At 39.4% G+C, this 27,536-nt stretch overlaps 1 protein-coding gene across 1 annotated transcript in view; it reads left to right on the plus strand.

Annotated features, from left to right (window-relative positions):
- The window catches only part of LOC121507021 (receptor-type tyrosine-protein phosphatase gamma-like), a 769,028-nt gene that overhangs the window by 561,168 nt on the left and 180,324 nt on the right, over positions 1–27,536 (plus strand). The window contains exon 5 of the mRNA XM_041783136.1: positions 21,747–21,842. Coding sequence (XP_041639070.1) covers positions 21,747–21,842 — 96 coding nt within the window. The remainder of the gene's footprint in view (positions 1–21,746; positions 21,843–27,536) is intronic.

A 27,536-nucleotide genomic window follows, 5' to 3' on the forward strand; every position in this document is an offset into this window, starting at 1 on the left:
TAACTTTGACAGTTACATGTCTTCCCAGCATACAACCTATATCAGAGCCATAGGAAAATGTTTTTGCAGTTACATACCAACATCTACATTTTAGTCTCGTTTTAGAAATCTTCAGGGAAACTAAACTTATTTTTTTGTCACTTTTAGTCATCAAAGATCTATTTTTGGCTAGTCTTGATGTAGTCTTTCTCAGGGAAAAAAAGCAGTCAATGAACATTTTTAGTCATAAGTTCAGTCGATAAAATTAACGCTGGCCAGACTGCATCGAAACTTGCTGCATCACTGACCCTGCTACTTGGATTAAACATCACAGATCAAACAAGTTTGTATGCTGGCCAACTGCTAACCTTGCTAACATTGTTGGCTTGCATTGGCATCCAAAGAAATACTAAACATACCAATACACTTCCTCCATGGGTTGATTTGCCACAGGCAGTTGATACGACCTGTCCATTTAAAGGGATATTTCGGGATTTTTGAAGTTGGGTCGTATGAGGTACTTGGCTGTAGTAGGGGCATTAGCCTTCAGTGATTTCAGTGAAATTTGTTCCTGTGGTTATTACGAGCTCAGAGAGAGGCATAGTAGCTTTAGATGGGAGATCACTGGAGGCTAATGCCACTACTACAGCCAAGTACCTCAAACGACCCAATTTCAAAAATCCTGAAATTTCCCTTTAAAGGAGGAGTTTGACAGCCTGTCTGGCATTGGTCTGTCTAAAGTTAATAAAGGGCTAAAAGTGTTTTTTGGATACTAACAACTGTTTTTCTACTGTGGACAGCACATTTCCATGGCAAATAAAGTTCAGCCACTTCACTCTTCAGTCCTCTGAGGATGCGGCCCACTAAAAGCTTCCAAGCAGCACTGTGACAAGTCTTTGTGTGCCACCCTCATCGTCACTGAGAAGCTTTTTTTGAACTGAGGAGTCTCTTCTAAAAAACCGAGCTCTGTATGGTATATCTACTGACAATTAACCAACATTTCATTTTTGTGTATGAGTTTCACATACTAGGGGAGAAAAGATGTTTAAAAATGTCAATGCCTTCTGGCCTGGTTGCTCCAGGCTCTCAAAATACCTTGCCCATATTGCACCAGCTTGAGGCACAAGCCGGAAGGTGTCAGGTCAGGTCAGGTAGGGGATCATATGCTGGTTCGGCACTTTGCCGCAGCACTCTTGGACCTGTACTGCTCTGGCCTCCTAGTGGCATCATCAGGCCTGTGCCAGGCCCATGCCCCATCTCTCCAACTTCGTAGCTGACCCCTCCATAATGCATGCAGTCAACCCAGACGTCTAGTCCAACCTGGCACCCAGTATGCAGTGAGCAAGATCAGGCCCAGGAAAGCATGCCAGGTGCCCCATTCCCATCCAGGCTGTTCTCAAAAATGTGCCAAAAAGATGTATTCAACAAGGGGTCAAGCAGGGGCCTGATTCATTAATACTTTTATATGGTTAAAAAATGTACAGAACTGGGAATGATTTCTCATTAGGGGGGTGGTGGAAGGGTCCTGAGGCTGGACCAGTTGGAACCACTGCTTTTGTGGTGTCTATTTGCAAGAAGAACAATGGTAGACCTTTGAGTTTAATTTATAATCTATGGGTGAAGATATCAGGTGAAGGGTGTGTATTGTTAGAATCTCTCAATGTGGCATCAGAAGGAGAGCAGATCCAGAATCCACAGTAAGATGTGTTTTCAGACACATGGGCGACCATGATAAAGGATTGGGTGGGCTTATTTCACATTTTGTGGGCTGGTACAGTGGATACCCAAAAATATGACAAAATAAATCATTATTTTTAAAATAATAAAAAGTTCCCTTTAAGGTTTTCTTTTTACTAAAGATGTGACTGTGTTGATCTCATGCACTACTCTTGTTGACTTTTTTTGTGGGGGGCTTTTCTAAATTTTAAAAGATTGTTTGGTGACCCGATGCTTTGCTGATTAAAGCCTTTAAATCCTCAGCAATTATTCAACTTCACTAAAAATTATCACAAAGAAGAGAAAAAGGTTACTGAGGTTAATTCATCCTGCAGAATAATAATCAAAGCTGAATTTTGTTTGTACCAAAGTACCAGTCAGTTAGTTTATTATTTATTCTGAAAGAAGAAAAACAGCTATGTCAGCACTGATGCTGACGGAGATTTGTGATGATGTGTTACAGTCCTTTTCTCTCTTTTATCCAACACAAGAACGTGGCCACTGGCCCAGTGCTTCAAGTATGTCGACCTAAACACCCCTCTAGTATGATTATTGGCATGTACAAGGCTCTGTCATTTAGTTAGAAATAAAAGGAATACGTCATCATGGTAGACTTCAGTTATAAAGCTTGGTTAGATGTGATTCTCTTTTTATGAGTCATGATCAGCAACAGCAGTTATCTTGTGGTTAAGACTGAAAGGTTGCAGGTTGGCAATGTTAGAAAGCTTAAAAACAACATCTTTAGTGATTCTCTGAGGAGCTGACAGCAGACGATCATTAGCAGCAAGATCAAATATTTATGTATTTCTTTTATTCTTTAGCTACATATGACTGTTGCAGAGGAGAGTTAGATTTTTTTGTTTGAAATTACAGCCTACTCCTGTGTAGGAGAATCAGCAAAGAGATGTGAGCACAGACTGTATTAAACATGGATGTATCTCAGTGATACTAGTTGCTGAATGAAACTTTGAAGCTCACAAATGTTTGCGGGCATATTGGAACACTATCTCAATGTTTGGTTGATCTAGAATAAGGCAAGGAGATGGAGCTGAGACGAGCCTCAGCTAACTACAACTGTATGCTGCATACATTTTGGCCTCCATATCAAACAATGCAATTTTTTAGCAAAAAAATCAGAGCCTAAGTTGTTTTTTTCAGCTTTGCTGTAATTATGTTTATTTCTACCTCAAGTTGGAACTCAAGAAACTGCAGTTTTTTGCGTCATTGGCATAGTTTTTCATCATCAGATGTTACAGCTTAGGTAAGATGTACTGCTTTGTCACTGGAGAGTGCTAACCATCCATCCATCCATTTTCTACACCGTTTATCCCGTTGGGGTTGTGGGGGGGCTGGAGCCTATCCCAGCTGGCATTGGGCGGGGTACACCCTGGACTGGTCGCCAGTCAATCACAGGGCTGAAATATTGAGACAGACAACCAGGCACGCTCACACTCACACTCACACCTACAGACAATTTAGAGTGCTCAATTAACCTAAATAGCATGTTTTTGGTGGTGGGACAAAGCCTAACCCCCTTTGCAGCCTGTGAGTGCTAACCTTTATGCAAAAGAAGTCAAACCCCAATTTCTTAGATGGAAGCTTCTTGTTAGTACACAAAAGTAATAATCTAGCTCTTTGCTCTTCTTAAAATAAAGAAATGTCCAGTTTGACAAAAGTACCGGTCAAAATGACCGGCAGTCCTCAAGAATTCCGGCCATGTAGAACAACTAGCGGACATTTGCTTTAACGTTATTTTGCTGCATTAACAGCAGCAAAACGCATAAATCTCTCTCTTATTTTTTTGTGTAAGTGGTTTAAAGTATCAAAATGAAAGCTGCGCATTTTTCCTTACACACACAGTCAGTTACACAATATACGCCCACGTTAAACACATAAACAACAACAGTTAGCTTCACATCAGCACCGTTAGCCTGTTAGCACATTGGCCACTATCATAACTTTGCAGCTTTTAACAGCCAAATACCATCCTCCACTGACAACAACAAAGCATCCAAACACATAACAAAAGTGCTCTCTTAACTGGACACTATGTTAGAACTCTACATTTCAGATGAAAAATGAGTCTTACCGTCAGCTGCTAATATCAGTCCTCATGATGATATAACTGTAACCTCTCTGAAGAGAGACAGAGCCTTCGTTATAAGCTCCAAGTGGTCAGTGCGATTCGTGTGATTCTGTGTTGACTAAAATCCAACTTTATCTGAGGATTGGTCATAGGTTGTTTATCAAAGTCCACTACAACTCTGTTCGGTGTAGGCCTCTCTCTCTCTACTGCTGCATCGGTGTTTACAACGCTCAGCTATACAGCTCCCTTTGTTTCAGCTTCTCCATTACTTGCAGCAATGACACAAAGTCCCTCCATACTGCTGTTATTAAGCCTTTGGTTAACCAGGAGAACCTCCCTTAGATTAAAATTCTGCTTTACGAGAATGTTCTGGTCAAACTTTCCCACTTTTCCTGCATAGTCCCCAGCAGTACTGAGCACGCCGCAGAGAGATAGATTTGCTTTGACGTCATTGTGCATACATAATTAGCCATGTGCTTGCCATCTCAGGAGATAAATAACCCCAGCACCGCAGGACAGTAGGTGTAGTAAGATTAGGCAACTTTTAGTTTATATTAACGTATTCTTGCAGCTTATCTTCTAGGTTACACAAAATATAATATGCAAGTATTCAGTATTTACTTATCCGGTCATTTGCATGTTTTTTGCCGGACATTTTGACTGGTTATATTTTCATCTGCCGGACTTCCGCTCTTTTTACGGCCAATGACCAGCAAATGTCGGCTACCGGAAACTCAGAGCTACATCCATGTTAATCTTTTCCCCATTCATCATGCTTTCACACTTGCAGTACAGCGAAATTACAACCATGACAACTGCCTTGTTTTCCTGAAATTGCACTGATTGGTCCATCGTTCTCTGACCAGAAACATGCATTTTAGCTTGGAGCTTTGCAAGATCGATCCATCTGGTAACAGAAATAGAATACGGCCAATCCATTGCTTTGCAAGATAAATGCTTGGTCGCGGTATTCAGGCTTGTCAATATCCTATCTATGCCTGGTTGACCTTGCCAAATCAAATAAAAAATAAGCAAACAGCAAGTTAGTTGTATCCCAAATGGTGAAAACGGGACAAAATTTACACCTCTATTTATTCCGAATGTGCTACGCTATGGGACAAATGTTATACACACGTTTCTTCTTGCTTGTAGTGATATCTGAAGGCAGACAAACTTTTGCTATGGCATTGTCATATGCATGTCAAGCCTTTTGGGGAGCATGTATAGAAAAAATTTGCAGTATCCTACCTACTTTCAGTAACTTTTCTAACAAATTAATTAGCAACTGGTTGTATTTCAAATAGTGAAAAAAATTACAGCTGTATATATTTTACTGTTACTTCATACTTCTGCTCAATTGTAATGCAAGCCATCTCTCTTGCTCATAGTAATATACAAAAACAGACAATAACACGTTTGCTATGCTACTATGCTTGTTGCCATTCAAGAGCATGCACAGAGGAAAACTGCTGAGTTTGGGGCTTATTTAGCAGTCTAATTGCAAGATTACAGCTGCATTATGTAGGTGTATTAGACCAGCTTCAAGAAATTGAACTGGGGACAATTTCAAAAGAATTAACAGGTTTACATGCATCTCAAAAGTCCAGTATTAGTCTAACACAATGATTTGTCTTTTCTAAATGCATGTAAACATACTGACTATGAAGGTTATTAAAGGCGTTATACGTTGACGCTTTGTGCTACCTTTCGATTGACAGGTTTGATAAGATGGGAGATAAGAAAGGTCGGTAAAGCCTTCACTGTTTTCCTATGCTTTGCTTTGTAACCTCTCATAATGGACTTGCTGTTTCAAACCATCGTCGTGACAAAGGGAGGCTGAGATAAGTTCTCATGAGCTGGCAAGGTCAAATTCCTTTTCCACTCTTTTCTTTGTTTCCTCCGTTTATTGAGGTATTATCAGAGTGTTCCTGTTCTTTGTGGGCAGACTACAAAGGAGGCATTTTTAACTAAGACCTTGGCCACCAGCCTTCCTCCAGCTTAAATAACGGTTCACAGCTTACTTTGTGGTGTGATCTCTTTTTGGACTTATGTGAAGATGTAATAGTAGAAAAGTGGACCCTCAAAGCGACAGGGGCTTCCCCTCCACTCTGCAAAGTGTTTTTTCTGAGCAGAAAATAAATAAGTTGTTTGGTGTTTCTTGCCCCCGGGCTCAACAGCATCTCTGCCTCCCACTCAGGCTTTTAAACTCTGGGAAGGGCGAGGTGCTGTTACAGGCCCCCTAAGGCTCATCGCCCAGAGGGAGGCAGCCTTTCTCTCCCTCCATACTCCTCCCAGAGCACCATTTACCTAACTCGTTTTCCTTCTCTTCTTGTTTCCTTTCCCTCACTCCATTGCTACAAATTATAGCCTCCCCTGCCTCCTGTTATTGATGAGGGCTTTTTCAATATGCTGCCAGATCATAGGACTCACATGAAGGTTAGAAAAGACAAATGTTTGACAGACTTATGATTGTGTCAGTGGGGGATATTGATATGCAAGGAGACGAGGTTCAAAGACATCCCAAAGACAGACAGGAGCAAAACTAGTGACACCCACCGCTACAACATGATATAGAAAGACTACAGAAGGAGTCAATTACGGACCTGAGCCGCATAAATGTCTGCCTGTGGTTGGATTAATGAGCAGCACAGCAGAGTGATTGAAGACTGTTACATTTTTGATGACACATTTATCCAGAGCAACTGATGATACAAGTCCTTCCTCTTTAGCTCCTGCTGAGGCTCTGTGAACACTGCTGAGTTATGAAGATTACTTTTAGTGCTTTTGAAACGTCCTCGTCACGTTGTATTTTCAAGATATTAAGCAGATGGGACTGATGGAGACGCGTTATACAAGTGGTCTTACAGTGCACCCTTCACTTTTTTTAGATTTGTTATCATGCAGTCTGATGGTACGATAGTTTTTTCTCATTAATCTACTCTCAGTACCTCCTGACAGGCAGTTCACAGAGCCGACTGGGCCCCTGAAACATTGAGAGAATGGGCACTCCACGGTTGTGATTTATTGATATCAATGCATGTGTGTTGGATCAGTAGCATTGGTGCTAGCATCCTGGTGAAAAGTGGGTTAACCATTATTGTGTTCTGATGTTTTCCATCCACTTTTTCCATCCATTATTGACAATCGTTTTGAACCAATTTTTGCCACTTTATTTGGAACTTTTTGTCATTTTTATCCCCTTTTTTTTACCCTTTTTCACCCATTTTGCCCTTTCTAACCACGTTTACTGCTTCTTGACCACCTTTTTTCCAACTTTGTGACACCTTTTCTGCAACATCTTTTAGCAACTTTTTGTATACTTTAGCTACCTTTTGTTATTTTTGCTTATTTGTGCCACAGTTTTTGTTGCTTTTGGCATTTTTTTACCCATTTTGTGCCATTTTGTTTTTTGTTTAACTGTTTTTATTTCAGTTTTATTCCATTTTTGTGCTTTTTCACCACTTTCTGCACCTTCTGTTTTTTCTTTTACCTCACATTTTTCTGCTTTTTACTGCCCATTTTTTCAGTTTTTGACCTACGTTTGCCACTTTTGGCCACTTAAAGGGGCTGTATGAAAGTTTTCTGCTTTCCCACTTCCCATTGTTGAGTATATATTGGTGTGCACTTTATCCCGATGTGAAGAACGAGGCTCTTTATTTCTTCCCTGTTTGCCTGTATAAGCCTGTTGAGTCATTTATCTCTAAAGAACTCTGGTCGAATTTTCCGCGAAATCTCAACGGACGTGACGTAAGGTGCTACACAGTGCGCACCCCCCCCCCCCCTGCTCTGTTTATACCTGGCTACAGTGTGTAGAATGGAAAGAAACGGTAATGGAGAAGGCTTCTTCCGCAAGCAAACCACCGGCTAGGGCAACCCAAACATCCACACAAACTCAGCGTAAACATAGAAAACCAAGATAGTTTTATCTGCTGAAGCCTGTCAAGCTAAACGGGAGCTTGACCGACGCAGGGGGAAATCGAGGGTAAATGTCAGTGGAGCATTTGAAAAACAGGGGAAGCTTCACTCTGTGCCTGTGTTAAATACTGATCCACGGATGGCCGTCTTTTTGTAGAAAAGGTAGGGCATGACTTCAGACCATGAAATACAATGTAATGTTTTATGTTTTATAAAACATATGCTGAATTAAGTTAGCTTGCTTATGAAGATGCTATCTAAACAATCACTGACATTTAGTGTTTTATTTTGTTGCTTCACTTACCTCCTCAGTATACATGGTGCCAGTAAATCACCTTTGTCTGTGTGTATCAGCTGATAAACTGGAGGCTCATTCGCAAGGAGTTTGCTGTCTAGGACAAGTAACGCAATACTGTTGTAGTTTGCCTAATGACCAGCAGTGTTGCTACATTGATTTTTTTTCTAAAAGTTGCATATAACCTCTGTAACACATTTTTTGCCACCTTAAGCCTATTTGTGTCCATTTTTGCCCCATTTTTTTCTTGCTTATTTTAACACTTTGGATCCACTCATGCCACTTTTCACCCATTGTTGCCACTTTTTGCCCCTTGTTGCCATTTTCAACCCATTTATGCCTTTTTTTTTTTTTTTTACCTCCACCAAGGAGGTTATGTGATCGGCAGGATTTGTTAGTTTGTTAGCAACATAACTAAAAAATTTGTGGACAGATTTTGATGAAATTTTCAGGAAATGTCAGAAATGGCATAAGGAAGAACTGATTAGATTTTGGGAGTGATCCGGATCACCATCTGGATCGAGGAATTTTTTTAAGGATTCTTTACTATTGGGAGATAGGGCTAATGGTGAAGGTCTGCGCTCTCTGAATGTTTTTCTAGTTTTTACTATTCTACATTTATTTTTATATTTATTTCTTTTGTTTTAGGATGAATGTATAATTGCTCTTAATCTCCACCTTAATTTTTTTGCATCCATTCGGACCGTTGTCACAAAATTGAACACCAAGTGGTTTCAGGATGCAGGATATGCATAACTGGTTGGCGCAACATTGTTGCTGCCATTTTTGCAGGGGCAAAAATGGCAGGTTGTATATCAAGGAAGTTTTGAAGACAAATTAAGTCAACCTGACAGCCTAGAAAGACTGCCTCTTATAACTAAGGCATGAGATATCTTTCTCATTTGTCCGGGCATCTCCCCATTTTCATTAGCCATACATTACAGGCTAATCAGAGCAACAAAAGGTATGAATTTGTGTGGAGTCAAAGACGACCTGTTAGACATAACAGCCAAGTGGTTTGTGTACCAAATATTATAACACTGTTTTCTTAATGATTTTTGATATAATGAGGGAGAAAAGCTGTTAAAAACTTGAGCTTCCAGCCTGGTCTGCAAGCAGCAGGAGGGAAATGAGAGAGTGGGAGTACAGCATGCAAATCCACACAGGTGGAGGAAAAAGGAACAAAACATTTGATCATCTGTTTTAATGCAACCCTTCTTATCAAGAAGTAAGCGAAGAGTCCTTAAAGCTCCTCACGTTCAGTGCACAGCGATGTCTGTGCGTCAGCTCCTCATCCTCACCGCTCTGGCTATCTTAGACCATAAATAGGCCATGTCTGTAATTCATGCTTCCATGTTGCACTCATTTAGATCTCCTTCTACAGATTTCTCTCATTAAAACAACTCAGAATTGTAGTTTGAACTTTAGTAGTTAGGGTTGGACCGGACCTTTTGGGTCTGATCTACAGGAAGCTCTAGGAGCGCTGCATTAGGCCGTAAGACTATGGTAAGATTTGGTCTCACTTTGAACAGAATCTCGCATCCCTGCATCCATAGAGGTGGCAATGAATAGATTAATTTTTAAATGATTAATGAAACATTGTTAGATAGTAGATGGGTGTCAACCTATATCTGACATGATCAATATTTTTTCAGGAAACCTAAATTCCTGTACTGATCCGGACACACAGAGAAGGGTCTTGAATATTTCAGGCAATACAGGAATGGTTTATATATCAAAAACTCTGAGGTCATATCAGATTACACAGCAAACTTCCTGAAGTTGTTTGAGGTTCGTGTCTACCTCTGTAGATCTGTAAAGACCTCTGAGCAGCAGTATCTCAAATCTAGCACACTTGGCTCCCAGCTAAAGGTGGAGTCACATACTATGATTTTAAACTCATTATGATTATGATTTTGGCTTCATGACTAATTGGACCAGATGGGATTTGTTCATTTGAGTGGGCCAGTTGTTGTTTAATGATGCTAATCAGGCCCTTGGACATCACATCACAGGAGGAAAAGAATAAAGAAGATAAGGAGTAGCTTGGGTTGCCATGACAGAGAATGATTTTTATAAGAGTTCAGAGTTCAACTCTAAAATGCTCTCCAGCAACATATTTTCCTCTTTCACCAACTCTCTCACTCCACTTTCTTGATCTACTTTTCTTTTCAGAGTTGTTTTGTTTCACATCTGTACAGCCTGACTTAAAGGAAAAAGAAAAACTCTAGTGGGCATTAAGCCTCTGCTACAAAAGTATGCTTCTTTACAGCAGATTTTCTAAATCCTCCAGCAGAGATTTGTTCCCACCATAAGAATTCCCACAGGAGTAGTGTGATCCAGCACTGGTGTTCGGCTAAAGGCTGACACCCACTGAAGTTAACATTTCATCCTCATGTAACTTAATGAGGTTTAGGTCAGGTGGGCAACTTTTCCTATCAAATAAGAAACAAGTGATTCTCTATTTGCAATTAATTTGGCAATAAAATGGTCAGTATGGGACTCTTTGTATTGAATGCCACATAAAACATGGACATAGTCTCAGTGACATCACTCTTTGGTTTCTGCAGTGACGACTGAAGTCCAGCGATGGCATTTGCTGTATTAGAAATGCTAATAACTGGCCTGCAACCTTCAACCAGGCCTACCCACTGAAGAGGCTGGGCCCCTGATAGACCTAGAGAATGGGCCCTCCCCAGCTGTGATCTACTGATGATGTCAGTGCATGTGGAATGGATCAGTAGCATTGGTGCTAGCATCCTGGCTAGCTGTTCCCTCATTTTGGACCTGAAAAGTGTGTGAAGCTATTATTATGATGTTAAAATTATTCATTAATGCTACTTTATAACCTGTTTCAACATTTTTCCCAACCATTATTGTCAAACTTTTTCGACACTTTTAACCAATTTTAGCCACTTTTTAAAAACTTTTTGTGACTTTAATCCCAATTTTTTACACTTTTCACCCAATTTTGCACATTTTAACCACACACATAATTTTTGACACCGTTTTCTGAAATGTCTTTTTTCCCTGTTTTAGCCTACTTTTGCCAATTCCCCCTATTTTTGCCCCTTATTCCAATTTTACCCCTGTTTTCGGTGTTTTTATCCCATTTTGCAACTATTTGTCAATTCTTTCCACATTTGCTTCTTATTGCCTCTTTTTTTACCATCTTTTGCCTACTCTTTTGCCACTTTTTGCACATTTCTGCAATTTCTTTTTGCAAATTTTTGTCTATCTTAGCCTCCTTTTGTGATTTTTGGTCCATTTTTATCCCTTGTTCCATTTTTACCCCTCTTTTTAGCCTGTTTGTCAATTTCTGTTACTTCTGTTGCTCCTTTTTGCCCATTTTCCCCACTTTTAGCACATTTATGCCACATTTTTTTGCCTTTTTTAGCAATATTTTGCCCCTTTTAGTCTTTTTCTGCAATATCTTTTTGAAACTTGCCTGTTTTAGCCCCTTTTTGCCATTGTTGCCCAGAACTGATGTATGCTCCTACACCTGACCTGATGTAGCACCCTGTTTTTTTAGTTACAGCAACAAGAAACATATTTGTGTCCATCAAAGCAGACAAGACACATCCCATTACAGTGATAAAAATAAATGATTTTTCTGACGCCACTTGTGATCTACCAGAAGCTTCTTTTCTAAAAAGAATAAGAGCAGATTTAATCCAAACAGGAATTAAATTATTCCCAGTTACTACAGTATGAATAACAAAGTAAAAGCATTACAAATCGTAATTTCCTTAAAGGGAGAGAGCAACAATACATGAACTCCTGCTGTGACATTAGGCACACTGAATGTCAGTGAGTCATTTTGTACATGCACTCCAGCATATTTCTTAATGTCTAACACTGTTAAAGATTGTCTTTTGGCAGAATAAACTCATGCTGTCTGCTACCTCTAAGTTGTGGTGTCAGACCACACCATTGTAGCAGTGCAGCAGTCATTTGAATAATTTATCTTAAAGTCATCATACTTAAAAATATCTCTTTTTATCTGGTTGATTTTCATATCGAGGCATTGTGAAGAATTGCTTTACATTACCAAAATGGGCATTTAAAGTGTTTTAAAAGATTTTTAAAAATAATGTATTTTAAACATTAGTCAACACATTTCAGCCATGACTTTAAAATGTAATCCTAATATAAATTGTAGACATTTAAATGACAGATAATATGTTATTACAGTCAGCCTCAGGAACCTCAATGGCCACTCTGCACTCAGCTGCTCTGTGTCCATCATATTCTTCTTTCACAGATGGCTGAATGCAACATCCACACCATCAGCAGCACATAATACAGGGTTTTTTTTATTTTTTTGTCCATCCCTGTCCCATTTTCCATGTGAAAAACCCACCCCGCCATCATTAGACAAATCTAGCTGGGCTTAAACTGATTTTAATTGTTGAGCTGCTGTTTCGCTGCCACGTTCACAAGCACAATCCCCCACATTGATTTTAATTAATATCCGTTTGGGAGAATGTGTTGTTCCAGTTGAGCTGTCTCTGCTCTAAATTGAGCACACTGACTCCGTATCAGGCTGCATGTCAAATGTTTACTTCGCAACTAGATCAAAAGCAATGCACAGGGCTCTTTATGTGAGGATTAGCAGGCTGGAGAAAATGCTACACAAGTGATATTGGCAGTGTTGATCTTGGCACAGAAAAAGCCTCTAGAATTGCTTTTGGCACGCAGGATTGTGTTCCCCGACACCACAAATTATGTAAACACATATGCATATGAACACAGTGTCTATGTACCTGCACACACACACACATAATAATGTGCTCCCCTCTCACTCTCTCTTTGCACACATCTGCTGTGTGCCTTAATGCGTCATGCCTCCAAATCACCATGACAACGAATAGCGCCTCACTGTTGAGCAATTTTCTGTGTTTGTGTGTTCTCATTGGTTTTCACTGAGCACCAGCACATCATCCAAGTCCATTTCACAGCATTATTGACTTCAGCCTTCAACCTGTTTAACTCGTCAATGCAAACAACACCGACAGTATTCTTCATGTTCATTGCTGTCAAAGACCAACACCTGTCTGTTTTAATCTGTGTTTGTTAAATCCCTAGATAAGGAGGCCGTTTTACAGCCACATTTCCAAAAAAGTTGGGGCATTCTGTAAATTGTATTTCAAACAGAATGCAATGATTTGCATTTCTTATGAGTCCATATTTCATTCACAATAAAATATTAACAACATATCAAATGTTAAAAATGAGACATTTGACCCTTTCATGAAAAATATTAGTTAGTATTAGTTAGTTGTGGAACAATTTCAGAAAAAATGTTTGTCAATGTAAAATTGCAAAGACTTTAAATATCCCACCATCTACAGTCCATAATATCATAAGATTCAGAGAATCAAGGGACAAGCCCAAAGGTCAGTATTGGAGGTCATCTTCAGGCCCTCAGGCAGCACAGCATTAAAAACAGACATGATTCTGTACTGAAAATCACTGTATGGGCTCAGGATAACTTGCAGAAATCACTGTCTGTCAACACAGTTGGCTGTGCCATCCACAAATGCACGTTAATCCCACATCATTCAAACAAGAAGCCATATGGGGCGACTATGGGTAAAGTCAGTTTTCATGGTTTCGATCTCCAGCTCCTGCAGTCAGTCACATGTTGATGTGTCTTTAGGCAACACACTTGACCCCAGTGGGCTCCCGATGCTTCAAAAGTGGTATGTAAATGTTTATGGATGTGTTTCAGTGGGATTGGCTAATACTGAGTGTGTGTGAATGTGGAGTGAATAGGAATGATGGTTAAGTGTGAAAGCACTTAGAGTGGTCAAATAACTAGAAAAGCTCTTTATTCTATATGTGAACACCATCTAGAAACGCCACCACTTTCTTGTGGCCAAAGCTCATTTAAACAGGACTGAGGCAAAATGGAAAACTGTTCTGTGGTCAGATGATTCGAAATTCTTTTTGGAGACCACAGATGCCGTTTCCTGCAGACTAAAGAGGAGAGGGGCCATCAAGCTTATTATCGGCACACTGTTCTAAAGCCTGCATCTCTGATGGTGTGGGGTTGCATTGGTGTCTATGGCGTGGGCAGCAAACACATCTGGATAGGCACTATCAACAGGGCTGCACATAAGGGGGAATAGGAGGGAGGGCTTTCTTGGGCCCAGCCATATGAGGGGCCCATGGAGATCAGTAAAATCATGATCTATTGTAAAGTTGATCCGTGGTAACCATATTTAATATTTAAGTAGGATAACAACATTTATCAAAGCAAAAACATAAAAAGATTTTTTTGTTAATGCAGTAGTACAACATGGCCTTTTTCAAAATGTTAACCCTCTTTCCTAATTTAGAGTTACCTTTTTTGTTACTAATGTGAATGGGCACATTGACCAAACCTCTTGGAAAGAGCTAAGGAATGGTCTAAATGTAAAGATGCTAAAAAATAAAGTAGAAGGAGGGAGACAACTTTAAGGGGAAAAAAATCAAATAATTGGGAAAATGGGCTAAAAAAGGATTACATCTGTTAGATGTGGCAAAAACTGATGGTAAAGTGGTGAAAGGGTGTTATAGAAGGGTAAAAAATGGGTTGAAAACAGTGAAAGGGTCAAAAATGGTTAAAACTGACAAAAAGCCCAGATGAAGTAGAGAAAAGTGGATAAAATTGGGGCAAAAGTGCAGGCAAAAAGGAGCAAAAGCATCATAAGGTTTACATTGCCAAAAATAGATGCATTAAGTAGTGAAATTGGTCAAAGGGTGTCAAGAATGGGTTAACAGGGGTGTAAATGGGTAAAAAGGGACAATAAGTATCAAACATACGTTAAGAGTAGCCAAATGTATCAAAAGTGGTTTAAGAGTGGCAAGAAATATTTGGAAAATGGGTTAAATGGTTCATAAAGTTTTAAGAATGGGTTAAGATGGGCAAAACATGTTGCAAAAATAGCTGTATAAAGTAGTGAAATGGGTCAGAAGGGGGTGAATGGGTTGAAAGGGGCATGACTGGATTAAATGGGGTGAAAAGTATTAAAAATGGGTTAAGAGTTGCCAAAATGTTGCAAAAGGGCCAGATAAGGTAATGAAAATTGGTTAAAAGAGGCACAAAGGGGCAAAATTAATGGGTTAAAAATGGCACAAGTTTTGCAAAACCGGCTAGATAAAGTGGTGAAAAGTGGTTAAAAAGTGGTATAAATAAATTATTTCAACATCAGAACCCAATAACAGTTTGACACTGAGCTCCAAAATGAAGTAACATTTCATTTTAATTTCATTTCATTCATTTTATTGTCATTGTACAATAAACAATGAAATTGTTTTTGCAGTTCCATTTAGTGTTCGAGCAGTTTCTCATTTAATATTGAAACTGCTCTGGGATATGTGCTGTTTTTCAGTCTGTTAGTTTTGGTTCTTACTGTCCTGAACCGAGTTGGAACAGGTGATGTGCTGGGTGGGATGAGTCCTTAAGGATGCCCAGGGCCTTCCTATGGCAGCAAGACCTAAACAGCTCCTCTAAGGAGAGGAGAGCACAGCCTGTGATTTTCTGTGCTGAGTTGATGACCCTCTGGAGAGCCGTCTTCTCCTGAGCAGTGCAGCTGGAAAACCACACTGGGGTGCAGTATGCCAGTACACTTTCAATGGAGCATCTGTAAAAAGACACCAGCAGCTCTGTGGCCAGGGCGTTGCTCCTTAGGACTGTCAGGAAGTGGAGTCGCTGCTGTGCCTTTTTGATCGGCGCTGTGGTGTTGGTTTTCCCAGCAGGCCCAGGAACTAACAGCTAGCCAAGATCCAAGCATCAATGCTGATCCAACACACAGATATATACATCATTGAATACAACTGGGGAGCGCCTGTTCTCTGGGTTTTTCAGGGGCCGGGGAAATTCTGTGGGCATGCCTGACTATCAATGCTAAAAAGTACATAGAGGTTTTAGAGAAGCGCATGCTCCCATCCAGACAAGATCTGTTTCAGGGGAAGGCTTTGCATATTTTAGCAACACAATGCTAAACAACATACCACATAGATCCCAACAGCATGGCTTCAGAAGAGTCCAGGTGCTGACCTGTCTGCAGTCCAGACCTTTCTCCAACAGAAAACATTTGGAGCATTATAAAAGGAAAAATCCAGAAAATTTGACTGGTAAACTTTTTATGCACAGTGGAGGAAGAAATAGACAGTCCAACAGTCCAGTACTCTTGTTTTAGTCTCGTTAAGTCTTGGTTGAGCCCCTGAGTAGTACTGACTGAAGGCCATTATTAACTACTCTATTATTTGCCATGCATCATTTTATAAGTAACAGATTTCTCTGTCCTGACACTGAAATGCTCATTGCATCCTGGTAAATTGCAGATGTTCGGCTGAGTCACTCCTCCTCTAAATAAGACACTCAGCTGTTGTTTGCAGATGTTTCAGGCTTTTGTAATCCTCATGACTACAAAGAATTCAGAGATAAAGGTTTTAATGTGTTCCTTTTTATCTTCTGTTTAGTTTATTAGCTGATGTTAATCTAAAGTTGTCTGCTCATAAATGCTTTGAATGTGGTCTAGTTTCCGTTGGACTATTTGCTAAATGGCTCAGCAGATTCACTTTGACTCACACTTGAAAGTAATACTAGCTGTATATTTTCTTCAAAGGGTCTTATTAAACAGAGCGGCTCGTCCTCACATGAAGGTGCTGCTTCTGGCTGTGGAATATTTGAATTAAGCCCGTCCCTAGGCAGCACTGTGCAAATTCAAACAGCAGAGGAAAAAGGTCATGAGGAGCCTAATGTGCATGTCTCAGTGACAAGTGAGAAGCATATAAAGAGATTCTAACTTTATGTAAAAGCTGGACAGCAAGGATTACCGGACCAATTCACACCTGAGGCTGTATTCACAACACATCCCTTTTTAACTCCTGCCTTCTTTTTCTCCCTCCTCTCTGCTGTCTTTTTGAGTTTTTTCTCACAAACTGTGCCGTGAATGTGGACTCAAATGTTGTGCACTGCTGCAGAACCAGGACAGCCTGGGGTTAGAGGGGCTGTTGGCCCAGAACTGTACCCAGAGCTTCACAGTGTAAATACTGAGGTCGAGATGTAACACCGAACAAAACATCCTTCATCTTTAACAGTCTCTAGTACCGCCTTATGGTGCAACTTTAAAAAATCAGGATGTTATGGACTCAAAAAGAGGAACTTTTCAGCCTGTGACCCCAAATTTACAGTATCAGAGACTGGCGGACCCCCACTGTTCCTGGGGGTTATTACAACATATCATGTTGTGTATGTGGGGCTGCATGGCGGCGCAGGGGTTAGCACTGCTGCCTCACAGCAAGAAGGTTCTCACTTCCCAGTCAGGATAGGCGGTATAGAAAATGGATGGATGTTGTGTATGCCACATACTCGCACTGTAAGGCCTTTCCCAACATTAGCATAAGAACGACACAAGAGAACACAACAACCTTAAACTATAAGACTTTCTTACATTGTGTTTTAAGAAGGGCTGGAAGCAGAATAAAAGTAATCTCCATAGAAAGACTGTAGCACTAAAAGTCATTCTACATAAGATGCATGGATTTTTTTATACATTAAATTATGATTAATCTCACCTAATCACCATGGTTTAATGGTAAAGTTAACTCATTTTAAAGTTATATTTTTTTACAATTATAAGTCAAATATACCAATTGCAGTTATTTTAAAGTTTTCTTTGTTTTTTGAAGGCATCTTGCAACCCTCTTTTCAGTGTCTCGAGACCTCAAGGGGCCCTGACCCCCTTTGGAATCACTGATCTAGATTTATTACACATAAACTGAACCTAAGCCAAAGCCTTTTGTTGTTTGTTTCTTTTAATCTTGAAGATTGCAGCTTATATCTCATGAAAATCAACACACAGCAGCTCAAATATGAGAATATTTCATAATGAAATATGATTTGCAGATACGTATTTATAATACAGAATTGTTAGCCCTTTAAAAAGGGTGTTTATTTAAGTGTTTAGTATAGGTGGAGCTCCTTTTTGCATGAATTCGGCATCAATGCAGTGTTGGAGACAATCAGCCTGTGGCACTGCTGTGTTATGAAGGCCCTGGTTGCTTTTTGGTTGGCCAATTTTGCCAAAAGACTGAAAATTACGGTAACACTTTCTATGCCCCCTCTCTATAATGCATTAAAACATATTATAAGTGTACCTATAATGTGTTACAATGCACCTTACAATAAATATATGCACTCATGACTATTCATAATGTCTTACAAGAGTAATCATAACTAATTATAATGCCAGTGTCTATAATGACTCATAACTAAATGCATTATAACACACTGGCATTAAATTAGTTATGATTACTCTTATAAGGCAACATAAATATTCATGAGTGCTTATAATGTGTAATTGCACACCTATAATGCTGTGTAACCACTGTTATAAGTATACTTATAATATGTTATAACTAATTATAGAGAGGGGGTGCATAGAAAGTGTTACAAATGTTTTTAAGAAATCAGATTTCTGTCACGATACCAGATTTATGCGTTTAATTGATTTTCTTTAAATGAATCTTTAATCTTTAAATGAAAAATAAATGACTCAAAAACAAGTTTTCCTCGTATTTTATCAACACTATCTGAAGTTCCTGTAACAAAAAGCAGACATTTGCCTTTAAATCCACTTAATATGTTTGAATAAAACTGATGTAAAGGTGATAAATGTTGGAGAAATATGTGAATGAAAATATTGTTTCAAAAGATCTTCTTTTGGGTGTTTTGCCTTTGTTTGGTCTGGACATCTGAAGAAAGCCAGGAAATATGGGGAGAGAGAATGAGGAAAGACACTCACCATTGATCTCCTTACTCTAAAGTCAGCTAGACTTCTTTAAGTACATGTCTTGATTTATAAAGCCATTCTAGGGTAATTTCAGAGTACCTTTCATCTCTTCTTCTTGAAGGATGGATTGCACAACTTGTGTACATTTGACTTTTTGCAGTTTGTTGTTCCCAAAGTCTGAACAGTGCTGGGGAACCAGGCTTTAAGGTCTTAAGGCCATTTTTCTTGAAACAACCCGAAGATTGATTTTAAACTGCAAAACTTGGTGACTCTGAAGGGTTTAGTGAAAACTCTTAAGTTAAAACACTGAATGCCACTGTTTTTTGTGGTTGAAAATAACCTGACACACCAGATGGATTTGTTTCACACATCCATCTGGAAAACCTTCAATATTAAGTGTTTGGGAAAGGGCAGACGATTTGTAAAATACTCTGTGTGATTGGATGAAAGTTTTGTCTGTCAAAACACATGAAGTAGCCGCGACTGAGGTGGGCGTGCACAGCTACCGAGGCATTACGCGAACCATGGCGACTATAGACATGTTAGTACACAACTTTTTTTTTTTTTTTTAAAGATTTATTTTTGGGCCTTTTCATGCCTTTATTTGATAGAGGAAGGACAGTGGATAGACTTGGAAACAGGGAAGAGAGTGGGAGAGACATGCGGTAAAGGGCCACAGGCTGGATTCGAACCCAGGCTGCCCGCGTACATGGGTAGCGCCTTAAACCACTCGACCATCTGCGCTCCCGAGTACACGACTTTTGTCGTTTTTGAAAAGAAAACAACTCACTGCTGTTCTTTGTTCTTCTTTTCACGAAGAAATGTCGTCAAGTTCTGATAAAACTGGCGCTTTAGCAGCATCCACGCTAATCTCTTCCACCATAATTACAATGGCCTCTAGTTTCTGCTTGCTTACGTCACGACTCCAATGCACGTGAAAGTACTGCCCCTGGTCGCTGATTGGTCCTGTCACTTTCTAACCAGGCCCAAACGGTTCAGACAGGAGCTTTGTAAGCTGGATTTGCCAGTGAGAAACAAGGTTAGGTTGAAACTGTGTGTTACTGCCATTGTTGGTCAGGTCTCCCCTGAAAAGAAGATCTCTGATCTCAATGGGACTAATCTGGCTATAAAGATAAAATAAAAATAATTAAAATGCACCAAATAGCCTCTGTCTATGGGCACCTGCTCTGCCAAACTAGCCCCCAAAAATACAATTTATCTTTAAAATCAATTTATTGTCTTACTCTGCTGTCTTTAATCTTATCTTGATAATACAGTACTTCCCAAACATATATGATGCTCATGTAAATACACAGCTACCCAGATTTGCCAACCATTTTCTCATTCTTATCTTTATTCTGTAAAATCCACATCCACTAAATAGAGTATTAAAGAACATGAAAGTGGAATATCCTGGTAATTCCCTCAAATAAATGCATCAGTTGAGGTGCAACATCTCCAGTTAAAGCTGAAGCTTCTTGTTCTGTTGTCTTATTAATTTTTCTGCAAGTATCTGCTGCTGATGCCGTCCTGAGCTCACAGTTTAGAATTATTATTGTTGATATCATCAACAATCAGCCTCAACACATGCAGATCACCTGTTGTGGCACATTCATGTGACATTATTTGAGTGTTATTTTAAAACAAACTGCTAATGAATTTTGTCAAAACCGCAGAGACAGACAATGAAAGTGTTTTGGGATAAAAAATAAAGAAAGGAGGAAAATAATTCAAATAACAAGAGTTACATTCATATGACCTTAACTCTATGGGGATCCAAATCACCTCCACCGCCCAGGTACAGCAAACTCTGTGAGAAACACTGCAGTGCTCAAAAGATTCTCCATGGAGTTCAGGTTGGCTGGTCAGTCAAGGAAAGTAAAACCACAGTCAGCAAACCATTAGTTTTGGCTTCATTGTGGAAAGGTGCCGAGAAGGAAATAACAATTTCCACAAAACTTTCCAGCAGACAGAAGCATGACGTGCTCTAAAGCCTCCTGATAGACAGCTGCGCTGACGCTGGACTTGATAAAAAAACAGTGAATCAGCACCAGCAGATCCATTATGCCAAGACTAGCCGAGCCAGATAAGTGAAAGATATCCTGGGTATGATGAGCCTGCTTCATAGAATAGGCCTCTGGTTCTGAATTTGCCAGCATGTGTAGCAGAACATTAACAAAGTCTTCAGTCAGCTCTCCGTAGGACTTCGATGGCAGGACTCCAAGTTCAAGAAGCGAGACAGAAGTTGGATTGTGTCTGCTGCCAGCTAGAGCACGCTTTGCACTGAAATGTGGTCCTTTTGTTGTCATGTTCACTAGTTTCATAAGGGCATGTACTTTTCCATCATGCTTTTCAACATAGAATGACTCAGGAGAAATACCAGGGAAGGGAATAAAGTCTGTTGTGTATGTTAAAGGGATAGTTTGGTATTTTTGAAGTCTGGCTCTATGAGGAACCTGCCAATCCTAAATATCTTTGCCACAGGTGATAGTGATCAGCTCAGGCCTGTCACAGAGAAACCGTCAGGATAACAGGCATGGAAGCTAGGCTGTGCATTGTCACAGATGGGTTTGGATGTACTCTTTTAGCCAACACACCAAAACATCTGATCATTTCTCTACAGGCAGGAGATCACAAGTGTGGGGAGTTGTAGTTGTGCTAAACAAAGAGGCTTGTAAGCAGAAAAGTAGGGGTTCTGTGTACTGTATTTCTACATAGTTTTTTAGCTTGTTTTTTTCTTGGACAGAGCAGATAAAGGTCTATCAACAAAGGGTCAGAGCTGACAGACATCTCCTGTGGCTGAGATACAGTACTTACCATTGACAAGTACCTTAGACAACCCCTCTTCAAGAATACTGAACGATCCTCTTAAAGCTGTCATCACAACGCTCACATACAGTACAGTTAACAGTCTCTTCCTGTGGTCTGAATGTAGCCCATCTTAACTCCACGTGTCTGTCCTTCACAGATGCAGATCTACATGTACAACTCGGACGACTTTGACAGCCTCAGCGCGGCGCTCAGGGAGAAGAGGATCATTGCAGCCATGGCGGTGTTTTTTCAGGTAGGACTTTTGTGTCTTCTCTATTTAGTCTTTGTCTCATTAAAAACTGAAAACAGACTCATTTCAGAAACTGCTGAGCCTCCCTACACATTAAGAGTCAACTTTGAATATAATTCTGTGTAGTCACTGTGCTGTGATCATGTAAATAATATGAACATGCATTTTGCAGGCTTGTTGGCTCTTTGTTAATTGTGATTGCAGTACAACACATGTAGGTGTAAGGTATTTTAGGTTATTTTGCTGTTCTGGTCAGGCTTGCTCCTACCATATTTCACCATAATGTTGGGTGCAGGCTAATTGCTCGAGTGTTGAAGGTTTGTTTAAACGAATGTCCTGCTTGTGTTTAGTCTTAGACGGTTAAAAGAGGTAGGCTGTTGCTTTGTCTCTCTCAAAGCAGTGACTGTTGATCCCTGCTCTCTGCTAGCATTGTAATGCATTTTTGTGTCCGAAAATAGACATATTTCTGTCGAAGCCTCCACTTCTTATCATCATTGAAGGTTTTGATTTTGAAGAGCACCATCGGGTTTCAGCAATATGGCATCACATGATGTTTCCTTTGAGAAGGCATGGTTTTGACACATTCAACCAGCATGACCACAGGATCCTAGAGCTGATAATACTGCCTAACTTTTCATGATTTTGAAACCTAATTTGCATGTAGGTTAAAAGTTCATTTAGACCAGTGGTTCTTAACAGCCCCCCCATACTCGAAGCTAAGTCCCTGGACCCACTTGGGAAAAAGTACACATCAGTTTAAGTCTTTTTCATTGACAAAATCTCAACATAATAGGCCTTTCAACGCCTTTTCTTGACAAAAGATCTAGGTATAAACTATTCAATGTTACAAAAATAAAGTGTATCTGCTAATTTTCAAGACAAAAATCAAAACTTTTAAGTTTAAAAAGTCGTTAATTTACCTGACAAATGCGTTGTTGACTTTTAAAGTTGTAATTACACTTGAACTTATTATAAATCGATTATAATGTCAAAAATCCAAACAGTTTTTCAGTTTGGTTTCTTGTTCATTTCTGACTTTACACTGTTGTAAAATTATCATTTTAAAACTTACACTTTTGAGTTTCTAATGTCAATAATTTGGAATTTTTTTTAACCTGGGTTATTTTCAAAATGTTCTTGTAATTTCTGACTTTTTAAAGTCTAAAATTCTGAGTTTATTTTCTTGTAAATATACAACTTTATAATGAAAAGTTTTTTCCTCTGAACATTTTGATGCTTTGCTCAAAAATTAATGGATTCTCTTCATTTTTCAAACTGACATGTTTTTTCTCTTATACATCATGTTTCTGATCACATTCAAAATAAGCAAATGCACACCAACTACACTTCCCCTGATTAGGTGGATTCAGAGAAAGCTGCCGATAAACTGGTCCATGCAATTTCAGTTGTTAATATTTTTCTTTAGTTGACTGCTGCCCTGGAAACATCAGCATACTGGGTATTGACAAAATCTAATATCTTACATCCATCAGCTATGAGCAAAAATTAATTTTGTGGACTAACAAGTCTACTGTTGAGGTCAGTTTCTGTTTATCCAGATTTTGTTCGTACGGCAGGGTCAGAGCTGCCGTGGAGGTGCACACATTTTCCCATCAAGTTTGTTTTTTATAAATCCCAAACCTTCCTAACAAATGGCGTACGCTTTCTTTTGTGCGTACGCAGCATTTATAAATGAGGCCCCTGGGCTTTAAAAATGAGAACTGGGTTGGTTTTGTTTATACAGCAACAGATATGATTGTTTGCACAGGTCAGAATGTGCTTAATGTCCTTTCTCTGTCTTCAGTTAACTTTTTGTTTTAGTCTCTTCAACTTGCAAAAACATCTGTTTGTCCTCGTTGCAATCTCCAGATGGGATAAAAGGATGAGCTGCAAATCAAAGACTCAAGTCAAACTCCAGCCACAAGTGTAATCCTGATCCTCAGCCTGTGTAGAGGAGCAGTGGTGGAAAATGTGAGCTCTATCACTCTCAATTAGCAAGAATTAGAAGTTAATTAAAGACCATCCTAAATGCACTTTTACTGGGATCATTAACCCCAAGTTAATATACTTTTCCTCTCTTTTTAGACTCTGTTAGTCTTATTTACTCTCTGGCTCTACATATGCTTACACCAAAGGCTGCACTTAGAAGTTAAAAAGCTGCAATGGTTTCACCAGTAGGTAAAGGAATTTTAGTACACGTTTATGTTGCATTATTGAAAGTTTCAATGGATGGCTAAGACTAAATTTTTTTGTGAGATAATGAAGCTCTTAGCAGAGCAACAAAGATATGAAATATGGACGTGGTGTTAGTGAGGTCACAGAGTGGTTTCTGAGAAGTGTTATGAAGCTAAATAACAGTGGTTGCCATTGTGGGAATGCTGACTCTAACTATAACTGTAGCGACAGGGAGGCTCTAAGCAACAAGTGTATGCTTACCTCATATAGTGTGTTCTAACAGCATGGCAGAGTCAGATTTTGATTGTTATTATGCAGCATTTTTATACTCACTGTAAATTTCTGTTTTCCCTTGAAAGAGTATGGCATGCGCTTTTATTTCGAAGGTTACGAAATGGTTATGTTTTATCCACAACTAAACTCCACTCTTCATAAACTACGGCAGTGCCTTCCTGTTGAGCTCAGATTACTAGTGGAGCTGCTCAGGCTGACCTCATTTTGTCCTGTCACTCTGATTGGCCCATCATGTATGTGCCTGACAAATCGTCTGTCCAATTACCTAAATAGACTTTTTTGAAGTCCTGCCCTCCCCAGAGGCTTCGTATAGGAGGTTTCCCAGATGAAGGTGATATGTATCCATGGATATATGAAACAGGAAGGTCAGAGCATGGTGTAGACCTGCTCTTTTTAACAAACTTAAAACAAAGACTGATTAATCATTGGACTGACTTAAGAAATCAGCTGAATAGACCAAACCATTCTTTGGTTTCATCCTTTAAACATCTTTAATCAACAAAATAAATAACATTTTAACACAGGTTCTTGGACTTTTGGATCCAAGCTTCTGTGGAGGAACTGCAGGATCTTTTTTGCCTTTCATAACTGTTTTCATTTTTTAACAATGACGACTCATTTCCTTTTGGAAATTTGTTCGGATTTCTTTTTGCAAACCAAAGTTTCACCTCCCTAATCCTCCTTTGAAGCAATGCAGGTTTAATGAACACACTGGCTGCACTATGAAACTCTCTCTACTTCTTTTTATATTTATGCCAGAATCTTTGAGAAAGACACCAGACCCCTTTAAATGGGCTCAAAGGGACGCTTACTGCAGAAATGTATAACTTGTTTTAGCCTTTATAAGGCTCTGAAAGCAGGATCTAACAAAGGGATGATGTTTTACTAACTGGGATAAGAGTGCATTAACATTTTTGTGAATATGTCCAAATTTCTTCCCTTTTTTTGCATTGAAGGAAATGTTAATTTTCTTTCGTTTTGTAATTTTGGCCTATCCTTTATTTTTTTTATTTTTTACGAAGGTTAATAAATATTGTTAAGCTGACTTAGTTTGCCACAGTTGTGTTTTAAAAAAACTGTCATTTCTGTGTTACTGGCTGCGCGTGGAGTAAGAACGTCCAGTTAATCATGGCATAAATGTGTGTGTGGGATGTGATTTTTGAGGGTGTTTGATTTAATCATTCAGGGAATTGATTGGATTGCACCAAACCGGATGTAGCTTGGCTAGCATCTGCCTCTGGGGAATCACAGATTTGGAGCTCCCTGCCTGCGTTGTTAGATCAGGAGGCGTAGGACAAGTGAGAAATTAATAAATTACACCTCAAACCACACTCTTTGGAAGTGTAAACAAAGCACTAAACACCTAAAGGAATGGCTCCCCAGAGGACCGTACTTTGCCAAAAAATGGAGTCTGACGTTGGCGGGAACGGATAGATTTGCAGTTTACTTGATAAAACAGAGCAGTGGAGTTGGCAGAAGAAGACGCTGCTTACATCAAAGCAGTCAGAAGAAATTGCAAAAATACTGGATTGAAAAAAAAAAAGAGGAAAGCCTGCTATCTTAACTGAGAGGTGACTCCAGAGGAGAAACCATTCTGTTTCTTAGTTCTCTTTCCCTCCACCAAAGATGGCAGTACTCAAACAATTTCCCTGAATTTGATGATATTGTGCGGTTGCAGCTCAAAGATGGATTTGAACCCGTGCCCTCAATAACTTGGCTCTCGCAGATAGATCTGGACAGGTTGTGTTTGTGTGTTTGCTACGATGCAAAGAGGAGTGAGTGTGGGTGCTGCACCAACACTGAGTTATTCATCCAGGTGCTACTCGCTCCCCTGCCCCGCACACATGCTGCAGGGTGTCTTTGGTAACCTCTGAGGGCAAGGCTCAAACTGTGCATGTGTGGTAACTGTGAGGTGTGTATGTGCACAACAATCACAGGATTTTTTTTTTTCTTTTGCTTAGAAGGAAAATTTAGATGGTAGGAGCTAATCAAGGCATGGATGAACGAAACTTACAGCACACCCCTATCTCTGAAGATCTCTGTGAGGGTTTAATCCAGTGCCTCAGACTTTCTTTTGCCTCCATGCCAGCAAAAGTCATAACTGAAGGCATTATGTTGCAAGGTTATCCTCCCATATGTCCATTGCTAAGTCTATGTGGGCCGCTTCTGAATACAATATCTCTAGAACAGTTTGAGGAATTTTATTCAGACTTCCCACAAATATTCACTCTGACTCAGGAATACAATGGTTGGATTTTGGAAGTCAAAGGTCACGGTATTTGGGCTTACTTGTGACCAGGATACCTCAAGAATGATTTGAGGGATTTACTTCAAACTTGTGCAAGCATTCGCTGTGGCACACGGATGAACTGATTAGATTTTGAAGTCATAAGAGGTTCAAATAATTTTGTCTTCATTCCCTTGCTTGTGAGTGCAATAAATCCAAATGCCTTTGGAGATTTTCTTCTTTTTTTCATAAGTGTCCACAATTAGCCACTAGCGTGCTTCGAGGCAAATCAGCTGGCTTTCAGCTGATGATGGCTTTTGTGAGATCAGCTGATCTCACATGTATGGCAGCACTTGACTCCATAGCAGTGTTAATTTTGGCAGCTATTTTTGATTTTAGTCTTAGTCTTTAGATGAAATGTCTTTTAGTCTTAGTCCCATTTTAGTCATCTCTATCCTTTTTAGTTTTAGTCTCGTTTTAGTCGATGAATTCTCAAAAACATTTTAGCCCAGTTTTAGTCCATAGAAATTCCTCACATTTTAGTCTTTACTATAGTCCAAGCATTTATTTTCTTGCTTAAATCTGGTACCAAATCATGGTAGTGCGTTTATGCAGCCTGCCAAACCTGGGGTCCCTGCTTTCTACAGCTGAGCGGCAGAATAGATGCATGTTTTTTGTTTGTTTTTTTGACAGATTTACCCACAGTGGAGAAATATCATAGATTTTGAATGTCTGACAAAAACTACATTACATTCTAGTCTAGTTTTAGTCATCTTGATGAAAACTAAACTTACTTTCAGTCAGTTTTAGTCATCACATATCTATTTTTGTTAGTCTAGTTTTTGTCATGGAAAAAAAAGGCTGTCAACGATCATTTTTAGTCATAGTTTTAGTCGACGGAATTAACACTGCTCCATAGACAACCTGAACTCATTCTAAATGCTCGATTTTCAACATTTATAAATTATTTGGCCTAATGTTAATCCTTTAAACCGTGTCTT

This window comes from Cheilinus undulatus, linkage group 3 (assembly GCF_018320785.1).
Source record: "Cheilinus undulatus linkage group 3, ASM1832078v1, whole genome shotgun sequence".
NCBI lineage: Eukaryota > Metazoa > Chordata > Actinopteri > Labriformes > Labridae > Cheilinus > Cheilinus undulatus.